Here is an 18,907-nt window from a genome sequence, read left to right as displayed (position 1 = left end):
GCGCCCATAACAACAAAAGACAATACTTTATTGAACCTTTTCTGATAAGAAGTGTGCGCTGCAAACGCGAGCATTTTTGACGATCGTTTCTGTCCAGTCTGCTCATTTTATTGCGTTTAACCACAGCTGTCGTCGGTTTTTTGTCTGGCAGTGGCAACAGATATGCGATCAAATTTCAAATTTGAGGCTGTATTACGTCGATTCTGGCACCCAACATCACAACATATTATAAGCTCCTTATGTAGCCGAATCTGCGCTGGTTTGAATGGGCCGCCTCCAGTTTCCCCTTTGTTTTGCTGCCTCCAGCTAGCGCTGTGACGTCGGCTGACCCTAGTTACCTGTGGTTGGCCGGGCCGTGCGTCACTCAGAAAACAACAGGCCAATCAGAAGAGAGGCTCATGAATATTAATTAGACTGGCCAAAATCGACCTGTTCTCAGCAGAGCTCCTGAGACGAGCTGTAAAAATATATTGAGATGGTTTTTGGTACTTATACCGCAAATATATATTCTTAAGGACATCAAAAACTAAAATAAAACTCCAGAAAGGTGTACAATATGTGACCTTTAAGGCAGAAGAAAGTATATTTTTAGGACCATTAAAACCCTGGCTCCCAATTTTTAAATGGAAAAAAAAATATTTATACACTATATTTGAATTGACTATATGGTTTAACCCTCTTGTAGAGAATGGATGGATGTCCTCAGCCCTCCGGTAGTTCATCCAAATCAACAGATGGCAGATGGGAAAGGAGACCACGGCAAGGTCTCACCCAGAGGTATGACACCAGAAAAATCCCCATCCTGGGCTCATATTCTCAACCCTTTGTTGCTTAAAATAAATCATGATCTAGTTTTCTCTTGGATAGAGAACAACTGGTACAATTACATTCATGATTGATTTTTCCTTCTTCATCTAAGACCCACAGTGATATTTCTGTGACAAGACTCTTAAACTGTAGGCGAGACGGGAGCAAGTTATCAGGGTTTTCAAAATATTGAGTATTTCTAAAGGCAGATTTATTTTTTTAAAGTCTTTGTTAGAAAACGTATTAACTGTTACTGCAAGATTCTATGAACAGTTTATGAGGTAAATTGTCACAATGCGAAATGCAAACTTTCGGTTAAATTGCCAATTAGAAGCTACTGAAAGGCTTTTAATGAAATCAGTTGTGAAACAAAACAATTGCTATATACAGTGGGTACGGAAAGTATTCAGACCCCCTTAAATCTATCCACAGGGTCTATGTTGCACAACATCAGTGGAGAAGAAGAATTTCTCAATTTAATGTATGATCCCTGCCTCAACTGTTACTTTGATCCACAATCTGGGAAATATTATGAACTGCTCTGATCCCGAGATGAGTTACATCTACAACCATGTTATTCAATACAGCCATTTACATGTATGGATTAGTTGAAGCGTGTTGTCCTTCATAACATTAATGGTTTTAATGGAAATGTGGGATTTAAAGTGTATTTTTTGTAAAGGTTTCTAATGTAATATTAGTTTTTAGTAATAAATTCACATTCAAGCTTGTTTGAGCTCATAACAGAAGTTAAGTTTTCAGTAAGCAAGAGATAAACTCATATTGTGGAATCCATTTCAGTGTTTATTAGCCCTCCTAACTTTTTTTTATTCAAACTTATAAAATTGTTCCTAGACAATATGTAAAACGAACTAAAATGATATAATATCTGCTATATAATTAAATTAATCTCACTTTTTAAAGTGATCCTACAGTATACTGTTGACGGAAGTCATCGCGTTGCCACACGATCGGCCAATCATACACCAGTTACTCCTTTACGTCATTTGACAGGTAGAATCACTAGGAAGTAAACATCTATAATGGCGAGAAAGACGTTCAAGTTAAGCCACTACTCGAATATGTTGCTAAATGTGATTTTATATAGTATTTATAACGAGTTCGCCTTCGCCTTTCCGTCATATCGCGAATCCAGACAGTCAGAAAGTTTGGAGAAACCCACCTCGGCACCAAATGTTCAACAGGTTCGTTATCGACTTTCTTGCGTCAGTCTCTTCCTTGTTAGTTTGTATACTTACTATAATCCACGGTCTGTTGTTTTGCAGGTTGCAAGACTCCATTTCGGAGTAATCGCGTCTGTTGTGATCGTTATTGTAGCTGCAGTAGCAGCTGCTGTCTTCATCATCCGGAAATATTGCTGTCCGCAGAGGTATATATGCAACATGTGCTTTATTTGACAGTGCAACCTAAACTTACATTCATGTTGTACGGAAAAATAGTTTGCAATAATTTATACGAAAGTTAATCACTTTAAACCAGGGGTGTCAAACTCAATTCCTGGAGGGCCGGGGCCCTGCAGAGTTTTGTTCCAACTCTGCTCCAACACACATACCATATAGTTTTCAAATAAGCCTGAAGGACTTGATAAGTTGGATCAGGTGTGTTTAATTAGGGTTGAATCTAAACTCTGCAGGGCTCCGGCCCTCCAGGAGTTTGACACCCCTGCTTTAAACCCATGTGTTGCCAAATTTGTCCCTACTAAGTGACAACTAAATTTAGACTTTTATTACAGTAATGTAACATATAGATATTCAGAGCTGCGACAAATGGAAGAACAAAATGCAGCCAGAGAAGAGGACCATGATTCAGATGAGGTTAGTATGCATGGCACTTTAAAATTAGTAATAATAGCCTTCAAAACTATGTATACTTAATTACTTTGTATTCTTACTCTGGATGTTCTTTCCACAGGACCTTTTGGAGTGAATCATGTAGCATCATTTATGCTTGACGCTTCTCTTCCTTTTTAATGCTGTGACATTATATGGCCAAAAGCATCACATGGATCATTTAAAAACCACCAGGAGTTTCTGAAATATTTATATCTGTTCCATCATTTTTCAGCACGGATATGTCCACCAACCAGTTAAAATTAGCTGGTTACATTTGGCAGGATTGGAAGGCTAAAATCCCCTACATGAAAGAACTGTGGAGAAATGGTGTAAGATGCTCATTAGAGATAAAAGTTACTATGATTTATTTGCAGGTAAATAACTTGTGAAAAGAGCTGTTATGGTTACTGTGCCCATTGCTTAATACTTGGTCAATATTGGAACTACTTTTTAAATGCACTCCTTGAAGAACTTGTTTAGTATTTTCTTGAATTTCTCAATGCAAGGCATGTTGTACCAAAGTCTGTTGAAATGATTGTATTTATTGTGCCTGACCTTTTCTTGATTTTAAAACAGCTTTATGATCTCAGGGTTGTTCCCACTGGATACCGTGAACGGTGCCACCGATACTGGAAGCACATCTGAATAAGCGTTTTACTGTAAACCAGACTTCTCAATTGTGATGATGCTGTAAAGTTTGCATTTCAGTGCCTTACTGAAATCTGTTACTGTAAAATTTAACTCTGTGTATTTGAACAATAATCTGCACTCATATGCTGGTGTTGGTATTTACTAATGGCAGTGTTTGACTTCACCACTATTTTAATATGACTATGTTGATAGAGAATTATTATGTGCAGTCCAGAGCTCCATTATGGTGTTTCTATTTACTCTGTTCATGGTGGGAAGTATTTTTGATGATGGAATTCTGTATCTTTAGATTTTCATATTTGCACCTTCTTATCTGAGACTTAACTACTGACTACTTAAAAAACAGTTTGTGTAACTAAGAAAGAATAAAATGATATACTTAAAATTCCTTGTGTGTTTGCATGCACTTTTCTCATAGATAGCCACAAGAGGGCATCACACAACTGTAAAATCAGTTTGCATACACCAACACATCTCGGTTAGATTTGTTTGTATTTAATGGTGCAAATTTACCACACCTTAAGGTAGATCCTGCCGGGTCAGGTTTCACACACCACCATAGTCCTGGGAACTTTCAAACAGGTAACAATTCCAAAGTACAAGAGAAAAAAATAATACATTTCTTGTGATTTCTGGTAGTTGCATTTTAAACCATATTATTGCATCAGGCTTGTGAGAAGCCCAGAAGATTATTTTGTGCTACCAAAAATGAGAGTTGAGGGTAAAGAAAACATTTGTAGTTTTTCAGATTATTTTGTATGACTGTTTATGTGTACATTGAGCATATCTTACTTGTGTTTTTCAGATCATGTCTATGTTCTCACAACAATGCTGATCATCTTAATATGGTGTTTCTCTGTCAACTGGTTAAAACTCCAAGAAGCTGCCAAAACGGTTATGTAATGTACATGGTCATCACATATGACAACTTGTTAATCAGTAACATTATTACAAATCTATTTTATTGCCGTTATGTTTTAGTTTGGCTACGATTGGGGCTGTTTTGTATTCCAGATGAAGTTAATGATTTTGTGACAGACTGTGACAATCTAGCTAAACTGAATTGTTATGTTCATTAGTGGACGAGGTGGAGATGGAGCTTATTGGGGTGCTCGTTGTACTGTATTTTTTCTGGGCAAACTTTTAAATATCTGGCTGTAATTTAGTGACTGCAAATGCTGATTTCATTTGATTCCATCTTTATTATACCTGATAATGAGCTAGTTCAACTTAAGGGGGCTAATCAATATAGAGTATATTTCAAGAAACTAAGACTTAAGGTACTCCACTTTTTCAGTAGTTTAAAGACTGAAATACATTTTTCATTTATATTTTGTGTAAATTCATTTAAATTTAAAATTGTTAACTCAAAGCAGGTGTTACACACTTTGTAATTAACATCTGATGCATTTATAAATCAAAAATCACAATTGAAATAAAAAAAAATGTTCCTGAGATTCAATATCTTTAACAACATGTACAAACATTACTACAAACTAAACCACCAGGGTCCTAGAAATGCGGTCCTGAAACTGCAGCTTCCGGTTGTGCAGGAACACCCTTCTCTTTGAAAGTGATCACAACGATATCGTTCCTCTGTATCGTCATCGTTATAGTTGTGGTGTGAGCTATGCTATTCTTTAATATTGAGAACGATTTTTAGAACTATATCGTTATCTTTATAGTTATCGTGCTTGGTGTGAACGGGCCTTAACATGGTGAGTTAAATTAATTGTATACAATTCTGTCATCATTTACTCACCCATATGAATGCAAAATGAGATATTCATCAGAACATTTATGCTGCTTGTCCATACTTTTCAAAGCTTACAGTGATATAGCTTGCACATATTTAAAAGTTTTCGGTGAATAACAACAAATCTCTGTCTGTTCCTCACACTAACCTGTTGTATGGCTTGTAGCACAAAAGTCTTGGATTACTTAGATCACTTTTAAATTCACAAAATGACTTGTAGTTTTTTTTGTGTGATTTGATTTAATATTTTCTAAATGCATTTGTTCAGTAATAGCTTAGAATCAGTATAAATCTGTTCTTTGTGAAAACAATTAAATTTAATAAGTTAAAAACTATATGGTGTAAAAATGGCTATAGCTGCGAAACAAGCAAGATTCAGTTTTTTAAAATGTATGAAATTAATATATATATATATATATATATATATAAAAATAACCTGGTTAAAACACATTCAGTTTATTAGTACTATATAAGAAATCTCTTATACTTGTTTCATTTATGCATAACTGATGGATATGCATCATTTTTAAGTTTTATTGAGATAACTGATGGCAGTTTTCATTTTTGGATGAAATATTTAAATAAATAGTATTTATAGATGCTAAATCTTTAGATCTATAGATGCAAATGTTCTTCTCTACGGCATCATGGGTGGCATTAAGAATAATGCAGGACAAGGGCTGAACATTGTGTTAGCAAACGGTTTGTTTATAAAAAATAATTAGACAGAATTTTAATTTTTTGAAATCTGAAATCATTTTCATATTTTCTTCTGTTAAAAATATTTGACTATTTATGCAAGTATTAATATTTATTAATATATGCCAATCAAATTCAATTGGATTCATTTACTCTTTTTTTTCTTAGGTGAAAGCGGTGAGGTTTTAAGAAATAAGAACTTTAATCTGGAATCTAGAGGTAGGTCTTTTAGTGAAATTGTTCTAAATCTAACAAGATGTGAAGTAAAACTATCCTGATGTACAGAACCACTTGTTTGTCCTTCAAGATCCAGAGGAATTACTTGTCTATCTAAAGACACTAAAACCAGGAAATATAGTGCGTGTGGCCTCACACATCGACCCTACACCAAAGTAAAAATGTGACAGCCTTCACACACCATCAACATGATTAACTTGGCTTTAGAGTCAGTTGAATTATTCATACATGTCTCACTTCCACTGCCACCGTGTCTTTTCCAGGCTGACTGATGAGATTAGAGAAATATTCACTGCACTGGGCAGCACAGTGGTCAAATCCCTGAAGCCCAGGGATAGCTGGGTATTCACAGGCGCCTATGGAATAAATGAAGCTAGTCCTTTTGAAAAGTTTGGAACATCTTTTTAAGTTGAAGTTTTCCATAATATTTTTTATATTTTACGTTGGTTTCATTTCAATGAATGAAAATAATTTTTTTGTTGTAGTTTTTTTTTTTTTTTTAGTTTTAAGTTGGTTGTTTTATCTGTTATGTTTAGTTAATTCAAAATGATATGAGGAGCAACGTGTATGAAGACTGGCCAGAGATGGGGGAGATCATTGGCTGCTTTCCCAGAATATCTGAGACTGAATAAGCCACAGTAGCCAACCTCATATCACCACGTTTGGGACATTTGAAAACAGGACATTAACAACACAGTGGCTGTTTGCTATCTTCCCTTTCTAAGCAAATAAAATTGACGGAATAGTTTACTCTCGTATTGCTCTAAATCCATGTGCAAAATTTTGCATATATTTACCCTGCTCTTTTCCAAATACTAGAAGAGCAACATTCTGCCACTATGATAATATTATAAAACAAAAATACATTTGAAAGATAATACAGATGATTCTGTTCTCATACAGAATTCCTTCACACTGGTTCTTGTATATACGGTAACACTGTTGCTGTTGATATTAACAACGAAGAGTGGAAAATGGGAACGTGACATCACTTTAACACAGTCCATTTTTTCACTCCCCCTCCTTGTGCTGGATTGTAGTACCAGTTAGGACACTGTATGCACTCCGGGTTGTAAAAGTGTGTGTGTGTGTGTGTGTGTTTGGGTTTGCTTGGAGGGATGTGCATCCCCCTTCCCGCTTCTCCCCTTGCTCTGCATGAAAATAGCAGGTGGAATCCCAGAGAATTTGTTTCTGGAACAATCCTGAGGCACTGAGCGCTCTGCACCTTTGGAATCATGGGAGTGGCCCATGGAAAGAAAGTAAGGATATTTTAATCCAGTTTGAAGAACCTGTATGTTACGAGTGTAAGTCATACATCTCCTCTAAAGATCTGACAGGACTCAAACTCTGTTACACAAATGGATGGTTGTAAATGGACATTGTTCAGAAAACAGTGTTTTAGGCTTAAAATACTGAAATTTATGAGGTGAGACTTTCTTTTGTTTGATGCTGTTTTTCCTGTTTGTGTGACTTCTAATCACAAAGTTTGAGCATGAGACATTTATTCTAAGCTGATTCTATACTTATTATGAGTTGAGTGTCTTTTAAGTTCATTTAGTTTCAGTTCTTAGGAATATGTGTGAAATAAAGGTGCATCAGCTGTGTTATTTAGTATTATTTATATACTTTTTATTAATAATTTGAATTAGCTTTTTTAATATTTTTAGGTTACTTTTTGGTAATATTTTTATGTGCCTTTGACATTGTTATTATAATTTTTTTTCTATTCAAGTTTAATTTAATTGTAGTTTTACTTTCAGTTCAGTTTTAGTTTTTATTTCCAGTTAGTAATGATAGTGTGTTTCAACTTAAATTTCAATTAGTTGCCAACACAACATTTCATATGCATAAGCATACAGTATATATAGCCTATATATTATTTAAGTTAACATAGAAACAGCCTTCTTCTCAACTCCAGACGTCTTAATCTGTAGCTTTCATGTCTTTTGGTTTCTTTCAGTGTAAAAATTTACATATTTAGTTACAATCTGTAACATTAACCTTATTTGAATACTTTGATTCCCTTCTGATTTTCTTTCCTTTGGCGATTTAGTCCAAGGACTCCTCGTGACTTTCCTGACACAATCACATTCTAGACAGCAAACAGATTATGAAGGGAAAATGGAGAGTTTGTTTGGCAGGGCCAGTAATGAGGTGGCTAAATGCCAGCTGGTCCCAAAACCATTTTAGTCCAATATGATCAACCTAGCATGGTGCTAACACACACACACACACACATATACCCACAATGCCTCCCTTGTGTTAGTGCAAATGTCTCCCAACACACAGGGCTATTGTGCTGTTCATCAACAGCTTTGGAGATTATTTTAGATTGTTTGGATGATAGATAAGGATGAAGCAGTGCAATGTCCTTTTATACTTTCTGGACATGATAATAGTGATAGTATGGTTTTTGTACACTACTATGATGGTAATACCATGGTATTATTATAGTAAATATGTTAATCATATGGTATTATGCTATCACTATATAGCACATCACCGTGAAATGCAGAAGGGAAAATGCTAATGAAAATCAAATTTTTGTATTTTGTCTTGTGGTTAAAATATAATGACTCATATCCATTTTCTTTCACAGGCAGATCATAATCATCAAAATCACAACTCTGCTTGTGCTCAACCACTTATTGGACCTGGTGAATCAGGTTATATCATATTATATGGACGTTTCATATTATATGATGCAATTACATTGATTAATAGTGCTTTTCATTATTATTACTAATGCTTTCTTGAACAAAGGTGCATTTGGTGCTACGGTCATTTGAGGAGTCCTATTATTTTTCCATGCAAATGAACTTTTCTCCTGGTGGATGATATTGGCTGTTTTTAAAGGATAGTTCACCAAAAATGAAAATTTGCTGAAAGATTCACCCTCAGGTCATCAAAGATGTAAATGAGTTTGTTTCTTCATTGAAAGAGATTTGGAGAAATGTAGCATTCCATCACTTGCTCACCAATAGATTCTCTACAGTGAATGGGTGCCGTCGGAATGAGAGTCCAAACATCTGATAAAAACATCACAGTAATCCATACAACTCCAGTCCATCAATTAACATCTTGTGAAAAGCTGGGTGCTTGTAAGAAACAAATTCATCATTAAGATGCTTTTAATTTCAAACATGTGAGCTGAAGTCGAACTCAACTGAAACCAGTATTGCTTTCTCCGTTGAAAAGACATCTTGTCTGAATCAGGAGAGAAATATGCCGAAATATGAGAGACAACAGGAGATAGAGTTTTTCACTGGAGGAAGCATTATTATGAATTATGTACTGGTATTTTGGCTAGAAGTGATGGTTTGAAGTTCAAACACATTAATTATGGATGTATTCCTTATAAACATGCCTCTTTTTGCTTCACAAGATGTTAAATGGTTGATTGGAGTCCCGTGGAATTTTTTTTGTGAATTATTGTGATGTTTTTATCAGCTGTTTGGAATTTGCTAAACAAGACTTTTCAGCAAATGTTCTTTGTTTTTAGTGAACTATTGAATGCTCTCTTTTGCTTCGATTTAGTCTCTGATCTTGGAGCCGTGATAGACCCTGATCAGAGGTGGGGCAGAGAAGAGGATTTAGACCAGAGCAAGTTGCTTCCTGAGCAAACAGACAGCGGTTACTATGAAGAGCTCATCAGGCCCAAAAAGCTCCACAATCCCATCAAAGCGTCCAAGAGCCACCGGGAGCTCCAGCGAGAGCTGATTATTACACACAAAAGGTGCAAACTGACCCAGAATTTGAGTTGAAAGCATGTTCACATTTTGAGGCATGAGCAATGAGCAAGCTTAGTTGCGGCCTTAATTTATCACCTGACCCAATTCCTAATCTCACTTCAAATGTACCCACAGAGGGATTTCTGAGTTTATGTCTCTCTTGCATGTACATGTTTTGTCCAACAGATGACAGTAAAGTCAAAGTTGTGCGTGTAGTTAGAGCCTCTGGCGTGATGTATCCCTCTTGTGGATACAGTATAAAACTCATAACGCATTTTCTTATCAATTATCGCTAGATGTGATGTTTTTGAAGTGAAACAACTGAAATCAAAATCGACCCTATTTGCTTTCTTAATACGCACTCCTTATAGTGAACGATCCATCAATGCATATTGTTAATATGCATAATGCATCGGTTTTGTATTTTTAATGTCTACAATTAACAAAGATTAATACATACTGTAAGAAATGTATTGCTCATTGTTAGTTAATGTTGGTTTACAATGGTTTATGCATTAACTAACGCAAACTTGCTACCTTATTTTTAATAGTTTAATGATTTAAATATAGGCTAATAGTTTGTAATACAATAGAAGAGTTAACATATGTTGAGATGTTCTTAAGCATGAACTTGAACATCCACATCCTGGATTCCCATTACATTTATTTGCAATGAATGTACAATTTCTATTATATGAGATAAAATAAGACTTATTTTATCTATCAGAGGAGCAGTGGCGGAGGAGAAGCCTGAGTTACAGAGAGTTCTGGAACAGAGAAACAGAGCTCAAGTTCTGAAACAAGACAGAAAACAGGAGGAGGAGAAATCGCCACTGGAGCAGGAGTTACTGAAGAGACAGATGAGGTTAGAGAAGGTAAAACCAGAAATAGCTACCATTCCTCAAACTATACTGAAATGAGTGTTGAATGGACAGTATTGTTTGATGTACGCTAATAAGGCTGGGAAGTGATCCTAATTATGATTATTTTTACATCTCAAGTTCAGAACACATTGATCTCGGGTTCCAAAAAATGTGCTGTCAATCATGATATGTGCACCATGTACTATAACCTCATTCAGAAATGATTTAACTTGAATAATTCTTATTCTCAGTTTGAGAGAGAGGTCGAAGAGCAGAGAGAAAGGTCAAAGTGCGCGCCTGAGTTCATCAGGGTCAAAGAGAGCCTAAAGAGGACGACGATCACAAGTGCTGTGGAGAAAGAGCTGTAATCACACATTACATTACTTCACTGATCTACATGAGTGCTGATACTCCTCCAGCTGCTGATTCGAACAGTTCTTAGTTTTATTTAGAAAGCTTGGGGTTTGGATTTCGAACGCAATCACAGAATGTGAAAAACCGTTGACAAGGACCAGAATGTTGACAATGTGGGCCAATGGTATGTCATATTAAGCACTTGTACTTAATTGCTGATTACTTGGCTGTAATTTGCACCAGTTAGAGAAACACACAAGAACAGAATAACTCTAGTACTGGAACTGTATCTAGTGTTTGAGTATAGAAATGATTGGTCTGCCATATTTATAGATGATATACTTTTATGAACAGACAGCAATTCTTTCCACTTTTTCTACATTTATGGTTCAAATCATTTGGTATGTTCACATATGCATACTAGTTTCAGATATCACGCACTACTACATTTAGCAAAATGTGTACTGTAGTACAAAAAGAGCATAAAGAAAAGGACACTGTATTCCATAATGCAATGTTTTAGACTTAATTTTCCTTTTTTGGTATGGCAAATTTTAGCATCTCTTTTTCTTGATTCACTGTTTGATTGGGCAGGCATAGCACATTTTTTTCCACATGCATTTTGTTTTAACAAAATTATCACAATATTACAATTAAGATATTCTTGATTTACACTTCCTGTATAAGTGACTTTTTTTTATTTAACGAAATAGATGTTTTTCTTCATTGCAGATTTGGATACATTTAGTATTACATCACTTGTGCACCAATTGATCCTCTGCAGTGAATGGGTGCCGTCACACAACTCCAGTCCATCAATTAGGTCTTGTGCAGTGAAAAGCTGCGTGTTTGTATCAAACAAATCCATCATTAAGACGTTTTAATTTTAAATCGGCTGTAGTCGTGTGGATTATTGTGATGTTTTTATCGGATGTTTGGACTTTCATTCTGGCGGCACCCATTCACTGCAGGATCCTTTGCTGAGCAAGTGATGTAATGCTGAATTTCTCCAAATCTGTTCTGATGCAGAAACAGACTCATCTACATCTTGGATGGCCCGAGGGTGAGTCAATTTTCATTTTTGAGTGAACTATTCCTGTCAGAGCTTTTCCACTCATAACGTTACATGTATGTTTCGGCTAACAAACCAACTTAGTTTTTTGTAAATACGTTTTGTACATTTTGTAGTAATGTTTAAATAAAGGGATGTTGACATGTCATACCGTTTGGAGTATATAATCTGAAAGTACCAACCACAGTCTGCCTTTGCATAGCACTCTGATGTGAACTTTATTTTTTCTTGATTCACTGTTTGATTGGGCAGGCATAGCGCACTTTTTTCCACATGCATTTTGTTTTAACAAAATTATCACAATATTACAATTAAGATATTCTTGATTTACACTTCCTGTATAAGTGACTTTTTTTTTATTTAACGAAATAGATGTTTTTCTTCATTGCAGATTTGGATACATTTAGTATTACATCACTTGTGCACCAATTGATCCTCTGCAGTGAATGGGTGCCGTCACACAACTCCAGTCCATCAATTAGGTCTTGTGCAGTGAAAAGCTGCGTGTTTGTATCAAACAAATCCATCATTAAGACGTTTTAATTTTAAATCGGCTGTAGTCGTGTGGATTATTGTGATGTTTTTATCGGATGTTTGGACTTTCATTCTGGCGGCACCCATTCACTGCAGGATCCTTTGCTGAGCAAGTGATGTAATGCTGAATTTCTCCAAATCTGTTCTGATGCAGAAACAGACTCATCTACATCTTGGATGGCCCGAGGGTGAGTCAATTTTCATTTTTGAGTGAACTATTCCTGTCAGAGCTTTTCCACTCATAACGTTACATGTATGTTTCGGCTAACAAACCAACTTAGTTTTTTGTAAATACGTTTTGTACATTTTGTAGTAATGTTTAAATAAAGGGATGTTGACATGTCATACCGTTTGGAGTATATAATCTGAAAGTACCAACCACAGTCTGCCTTTGCATAGCACTCTGATGTGAACTTTATTTGCACTGTACACAAAGATTTTACTGAACACACAATGCATAGACAAGGAGTGTTTATTCATAACGTGCTACTACCTGTATATCTTTAAGGGTACAAATCATTGGCTCTTCATAACTCCATCGATAACACATGATGCATTGCATCCATACATTTGTAGCTTTTACAAAAAAGATATACAATATACGTATACATCATCTTTATATATAATACACATACTGTATTTGTGTCTCCTCTTCACTTCATGAAGTGTGTGCACTTCCATGTGAAAAACAAATTGATCAAGGGAGGAATTAACTACCCAAAAACTGGGGTGTAACTTCCTAGTACTTTCCAAAGCCAAAGTACACTCTTAAAAATAAAGGTGCTTCAAAAGGTTCTTCAAGCGATGCCATAGAAGAACCATTTTTGGTTCCACAAAGAACCATTCAGTCAAAGGTTCTTTAAAGAACCATCTCTTTCTTACCTTTTTATAATCCGAAGAACCTTCTTTCACCACAAAGAACCTTTTGTGAAGCAGAAAGGTTCTTCAGATGTTAAAGGTTCTTTATGGAACCATTTAGACAAAAAGGTTCTTCTATGGCATCGTGAAGCACCTTTATTTTTAAGAGTGTAAGTCATAGTCATGTCTTCTAATGATATTCAATCAGCCCTTCTGAGGCAGTTTGCATAATTACCATAATGAACTGATTGCTGAACTGCTCATTAGACTGTTGCAATTTGATACTAATTAAATCAATGATTGCACTTGGGTATGACGCAGTTCTAAAATTAAATATTTTAATTATTGACGCACTTAATATTTTAGAATTTCATTGAATTTAATAAATACTAATTAAACTTAAAAAGCATTTTGCACTGAAAATAAAAATGCTGTTGCATTGACAACACTGTTCTGACAAACTAGAAATTGACTTCATGCAAATAAATGATAAATACAGTTATATCAGACAGATGGAGTGTCAACTTAAAACGAATCATTCATGATTAAAAGGAAAATGTTTTTAATATTAGGGGTCCATTAGCAAAAAACACAAACTTTTTTCTTTGTATTATTGTGGGCTTCAAGTAATGTGCGCAAATTGGCACAGATATGATATATTGATGAACAAGGGGATAAATGTTCTTGCATTGTTTTTTTAGTATTAATCCAGTTTTAAAATAAGGCCAGTATTGAGTTCTTAAAATAATGTTATATGCACATTTTATAAAGAAATAGAAAAAGAAACAGATTAATTGTCCAAATTTCTTGTGCCTCCCAATGACTTGTGACAGAAATAGTATGTCTTATTTTGCGATTAGTATTGTACAGATATGAATATGTTTATGTATATTTAATATTTTGATCATCGCTCTTGTAAACATATTTTTACGAGGTCATGCAAACATTAGATGTCTTCCGACAGGAGAACAGTACAGATTATGGCCAGCAACCCAAACAAAAGAACCTTAACCAATCAACCAATCAGCTCACACAACATGGAATAACTGATAATCATGGACAGATAAATCATTTTGCTTGCAGAACTAAATCACTATTGCGACAAAGTAGTTAATCAACATCTGTTCCAAAACCCTCTTAAGGCAGAATAATTAAAACGGAATCTCAAAAATTAACTGATTTGAAACACTCTACAACAAATAGTGCCTCACATGTGAAGCGCAATACGACACTCGACTCACAACTGCAACAGAATTTGATGCCAGCATACTCTAAAAAGCATAAATCCACATAGCTCTCACAAATATTGGCTAAAATAGTGTTTTTATTAATCCTTTTTAATATATATTTACTGAGCTTGTTACACTGCATTATGAGATCGCTTTCGCAGCATCTGCCTTAGATTTTTGAGGCGTCTTAAAGTGTGCATCTGATTCCTTCTCTCTAAACTTGGGCTTACATTTAAGATTTGTGTATTTGAATTGTGTAATATATTACCATCTGTTTGAATTTCACAGATTTAGTGTAAACAAACTAATAAACTTAATGTGATGCATATTTGTCAGTCGTGAATAAATGAAATGGATACGATTTCTGCACACACACACAAAAAGCATGGCATAGTTTATTATTAACTATTTGCATCTATGGAATTTTATTTAAATAATTATGTTCTCAAAATGCATTTATTCTAATTGCTTATTAGCGTAAATCTGTTCATTGTGGAAACAATTACATTTATTCGGTTGAAATAAAAGTGAGCATGATTAGCTAAAACGCATTCATTAGATTAATTAATTAGATTAATAAAATAGGTAATCAAATTGAATTTATTGATGGTAAATATATAGACCTTGGTTATTGTGTATTTAAAACACATTTAGTTTATTAGTATTATTGCAAAAAATCTCACCTGTTTCATTTGTCAAAATGCATTTATTCAAATTGCTTAGAATTTGCCCAAATCTGTTAATTGTGCAAACATTTACATTTATTCAGTTAAAATAAAATAAGAGCATGGTTAAAATATGGCTAGCTCTAGAACAAGCAATATTTAATTAGTAATATGCATTCGATCAAAGCAAATCAGATTTATTGATGATGAAAATATAAACCTGGTTAAATTCTATACAGAAATCTTACTTCTTTCATTTATGTATGATTGCCAAATGCATTACATTAAGTTATGAGTTTGTTAATGTTACAAAATGTTTATAATTCAAAACGATGGATATTTTATATGCAAATTCAAATACATATATCTTAAATTAAGATCTAAACTAATTCTTGAAAAAGAAACAGATTAATTGTCCAAATTTCTTGTGCCTCCCAATGACTTGTGACAGAAATAGTATGTCTTATTTTGCGATTAGTATTGTACAGATATGAATATGTTTATGTATATTTAATATTTTGATCATCGCTCTTGTAAACATATTTTTACGAGGTCATGCAAACATTAGATGTCTTCCGACAGGAGAACAGTACAGATTATGGCCAGCAACCCAAACAAAAGAACCTTAACCAATCAACCAATCAGCTCACACAACATGGAATAACTGATAATCATGGACAGATAAATCATTTTGCTTGCAGAACTAAATCACTATTGCGACAAAGTAGTTAATCAACATCTGTTCCAAAACCCTCTTAAGGCAGAATAATTAAAACGGAATCTCAAAAATTAACTGATTTGAAACACTCTACAACAAATAGTGCCTCACATGTGAAGCGCAATACGACACTCGACTCACAACTGCAACAGAATTTGATGCCAGCATACTCTAAAAAGCATAAATCCACATAGCTCTCACAAATATTGGCTAAAATAGTGTTTTTATTAATCCTTTTTAATATATATTTACTGAGCTTGTTACACTGCATTATGAGATCGCTTTCGCAGCATCTGCCTTAGATTTTTGAGGCGTCTTAAAGTGTGCATCTGATTCCTTCTCTCTAAACTTGGGCTTACATTTAAGATTTGTGTATTTGAATTGTGTAATATATTACCATCTGTTTGAATTTCACAGATTTAGTGTAAACAAACTAATAAACTTAATGTGATGCATATTTGTCAGTCGTGAATAAATGAAATGGATACGATTTCTGCACACACACACAAAAAGCATGGCATAGTTTATTATTAACTATTTGCATCTATGGAATTTTATTTAAATAATTATGTTCTCAAAATGCATTTATTCTAATTGCTTATTAGCGTAAATCTGTTCATTGTGGAAACAATTACATTTATTCGGTTGAAATAAAAGTGAGCATGATTAGCTAAAACGCATTCATTAGATTAATTAATTAGATTAATAAAATAGGTAATCAAATTGAATTTATTGATGGTAAATATATAGACCTTGGTTATTGTGTATTTAAAACACATTTAGTTTATTAGTATTATTGCAAAAAATCTCACCTGTTTCATTTGTCAAAATGCATTTATTCAAATTGCTTAGAATTTGCCCAAATCTGTTAATTGTGCAAACATTTACATTTATTCAGTTAAAATAAAATAAGAGCATGGTTAAAATATGGCTAGCTCTAGAACAAGCAATATTTAATTAGTAATATGCATTCGATCAAAGCAAATCAGATTTATTGATGATGAAAATATAAACCTGGTTAAATTCTATACAGAAATCTTACTTCTTTCATTTATGTATGATTGCCAAATGCATTACATTAAGTTATGAGTTTTATATATATATATATATATATTTTTTTTTATGAAATGTTGTCTTGGCAGGTACTACAAGTACTAAAACTGAAATATAAACAAATAAAGCTAAATAGAAATATAAAAAACTAACAAAACTATAACAAAGCTAATTCAAAATATTAATAAATACTATAATAGTATTTTTAAAACAGTTGGTTCCAGTCCTCGATTCTGATTGGTCAGCAGTTGAGTTTTATTCACGATAAAGCACAGCTATGACCGCTTCACCCAATGGTTCTGGACACTATTTAACGAACTTTCTTCAAAAAATTAACATATCAATACATACATTTTTGGTTTTAATAGTTATTATTGTGTGGTAACCGTTTTATAAAAGCAATAAGGTACTCAAAGCATGCTATATTGTGAATAAGTCACGGCTGAAGGGGGTTGTTAGGCACGACGCAAAGCTGTATTATACACAATACAGCACAGCCTCTCATAACTTATTGCTTACATGACCCTATGAAAACCATTTTATTTTTACCCAAATCCTGTTTTAATTTTTTTTTATAAATTACATTTTTATTCCATTAAATTTTTCTGTATTAAATTTTTTTTCCAGTTTTAATTTTTCTGTACTCCTTTTTAATGGTTAAATTTGATCAACAACAACAACAAAAAAGAAATCATGGAACTTATACAGTTTAACATCAATTTATTATTATTATTATTAAGTTTAACAAAAAAATACATATTTAGGGCCCTATGAAATCTATTTTATTATAATTATTATTATTGTTATTTTCTCAATTTCTGTGTTTTCCATTTGAATTTTCCTGGATTCCATTTGAATGGTTTTATCAAAAACATATCTAATTAATTAAACAACTTTTTAGTTGGGCCCAATAATGTTTTGTTTTTTTCAGAAATTATGTGTTGGGTATTTTAATTTTTCTGGTAATCAAATGAAGGCATAAAACATTAATTTATCTTTTAATCAACTGAATATTATACAAACCCTTTCCTATTTTTGTCAAAACAAAGTGCTGCACAACAGAGGTTTAATGTTAAAATCATGGAAGAAGAAAAATGTGTGATTATTTAAAAACGTTTTAATTACGTTTAAATAATAATTGTATTATTATTAGTAGTAGTAGTATTACAGTAACACAAACATTCTTTAGTACAATAATATATTTCTGTCACAATTTCTTCAACTTGAATAGAACTTTTATTTTGATGGGTTACTGTGAAGACCTTAAAGTTTCTGTGATTAAACAGATGAGTTTTGTGTAGTCATATAGTGAGAGGCCGCAAACATAACTCAGGTTTATAGCAATTTATTCTTAGCAAACCAAGTAAGCCATATTCCCCAAAAAAAAAAAAAAAACTGTTGGGCTAGAAATGCAAAATGTGAAAAAAATGATGGGATTCTCACCTTCCATTTACTTTTGGCAAAGTTCTTCTTGATCTGAGCGCTGACAGACTCATGAATGTTCCTGTCGAGAGCCGTGTCTCCAGAAATCCTTCAAAATTAGAGATGAGGGATGAGTTACTAATGCAATTTTGTTGAAAAGAGGAGATGGATATTATGATCATAGATTAAGTAAAAAAATAACACTTTTTTTTTTAGGTAATCCTACCATGGGTGCTGTAAAGCCTGTTCACATGTGTATCTCAGAGTCGGTTCTTTCTCCATCAAGTGACTGATGAAATCCTTGGCTAGGACGGGATGAGATCGATAATATGTTTGTCAAACAATATTCAAGCATTAAGAAAGCATTAAGAAAATGCCCAGGATTGAGCTCATCAGTAGTTTTGA

The 18,907-nt window shown here is 33.8% G+C and overlaps 2 protein-coding genes and 1 pseudogene across 4 annotated transcripts; all 3 read left to right on the top strand.

Annotated features, from left to right (window-relative positions):
* LOC107555962 (uncharacterized protein C3orf67-like) overlaps window positions 1-1,410 on the top strand; it is a 28,533-nt pseudogene extending 27,123 nt beyond the window's left edge.
* Window positions 1,411-3,858: 2,448 nt separating this feature from the next.
* LOC107555961 (protein FAM3C) lies at window positions 3,859-6,796 on the top strand. Its single transcript, XM_016238917.1, has 8 exons — window positions 3,859-3,893; window positions 3,980-4,032; window positions 4,117-4,210; window positions 5,681-5,769; window positions 5,935-5,985; window positions 6,074-6,158; window positions 6,267-6,393; window positions 6,540-6,796. The coding sequence occupies exons 2-8, from the start codon at window positions 4,020-4,022 to the stop codon at window positions 6,633-6,635; spliced, it is 555 nt and encodes a 184-aa protein (XP_016094403.1). The 5' UTR covers window positions 3,859-3,893; window positions 3,980-4,019; the 3' UTR covers window positions 6,636-6,796.
* A 392-nt stretch (window positions 6,797-7,188) lies between these two features.
* Window positions 7,189-11,759, top strand: LOC107555972 (protein FAM107B). 3 transcript variants are annotated; one of them, XM_016238934.1, is made up of 5 exons: window positions 7,189-7,262; window positions 8,603-8,668; window positions 9,534-9,739; window positions 10,462-10,609; window positions 10,849-11,759. In XM_016238934.1, the coding sequence occupies exons 1-5, from the start codon at window positions 7,239-7,241 to the stop codon at window positions 10,963-10,965; spliced, it is 561 nt and encodes a 186-aa protein (XP_016094420.1). In that variant the 5' UTR covers window positions 7,189-7,238; the 3' UTR covers window positions 10,966-11,759. The 3 variants fall into 3 exon arrangements, with proteins under 3 accessions (XP_016094420.1, XP_016094422.1, XP_016094421.1); XM_016238936.1 differs by having other exon boundaries at window positions 8,603-8,669; window positions 9,541-9,739; XM_016238935.1 differs by lacking the exon at window positions 7,189-7,262 and having other exon boundaries at window positions 8,436-8,669; window positions 9,541-9,739.
* Window positions 11,760-18,907: the final 7,148 nt, after the last annotated feature.

This window comes from Sinocyclocheilus grahami, unplaced genomic scaffold (genome assembly GCF_001515645.1).
Source record: "Sinocyclocheilus grahami isolate Dianchi unplaced genomic scaffold, SAMN03320097.WGS_v1.1 scaffold551.1, whole genome shotgun sequence".
NCBI lineage: Eukaryota > Metazoa > Chordata > Actinopteri > Cypriniformes > Cyprinidae > Sinocyclocheilus > Sinocyclocheilus grahami.
This window is presented reverse-complemented; position numbering and strand designations above follow the sequence as displayed.

What these genes read in the sequence shown, in the direction of transcription:
- LOC107555972 (XM_016238934.1), top strand. Translation starts at nt 7,239, where the DNA reads ATGGGAGTGGCCCATGGAAAGAAA. An exon ending in CTGATTATTACACACAAAAG is followed by an intron (nt 9,740 to 10,461) that starts GTGCAAACTGAC and finishes TTTATCTATCAG; the next exon opens with AGGAGCAGTGGCGGAGGAGA. An exon ending in GACAGATGAGGTTAGAGAAG is followed by an intron (nt 10,610 to 10,848) that starts GTAAAACCAGAA and finishes TCTTATTCTCAG; the next exon opens with TTTGAGAGAGAGGTCGAAGA.
- LOC107555961 (XM_016238917.1), top strand. An exon ending in GAAGCTGCCAAAACGGTTAT is followed by an intron (nt 4,211 to 5,680) that starts GTAATGTACATG and finishes CTAAATCTTTAG; the next exon opens with ATCTATAGATGCAAATGTTC. An exon ending in CACATCGACCCTACACCAAA is followed by an intron (nt 6,159 to 6,266) that starts GTAAAAATGTGA and finishes TGTCTTTTCCAG; the next exon opens with GCTGACTGATGAGATTAGAG.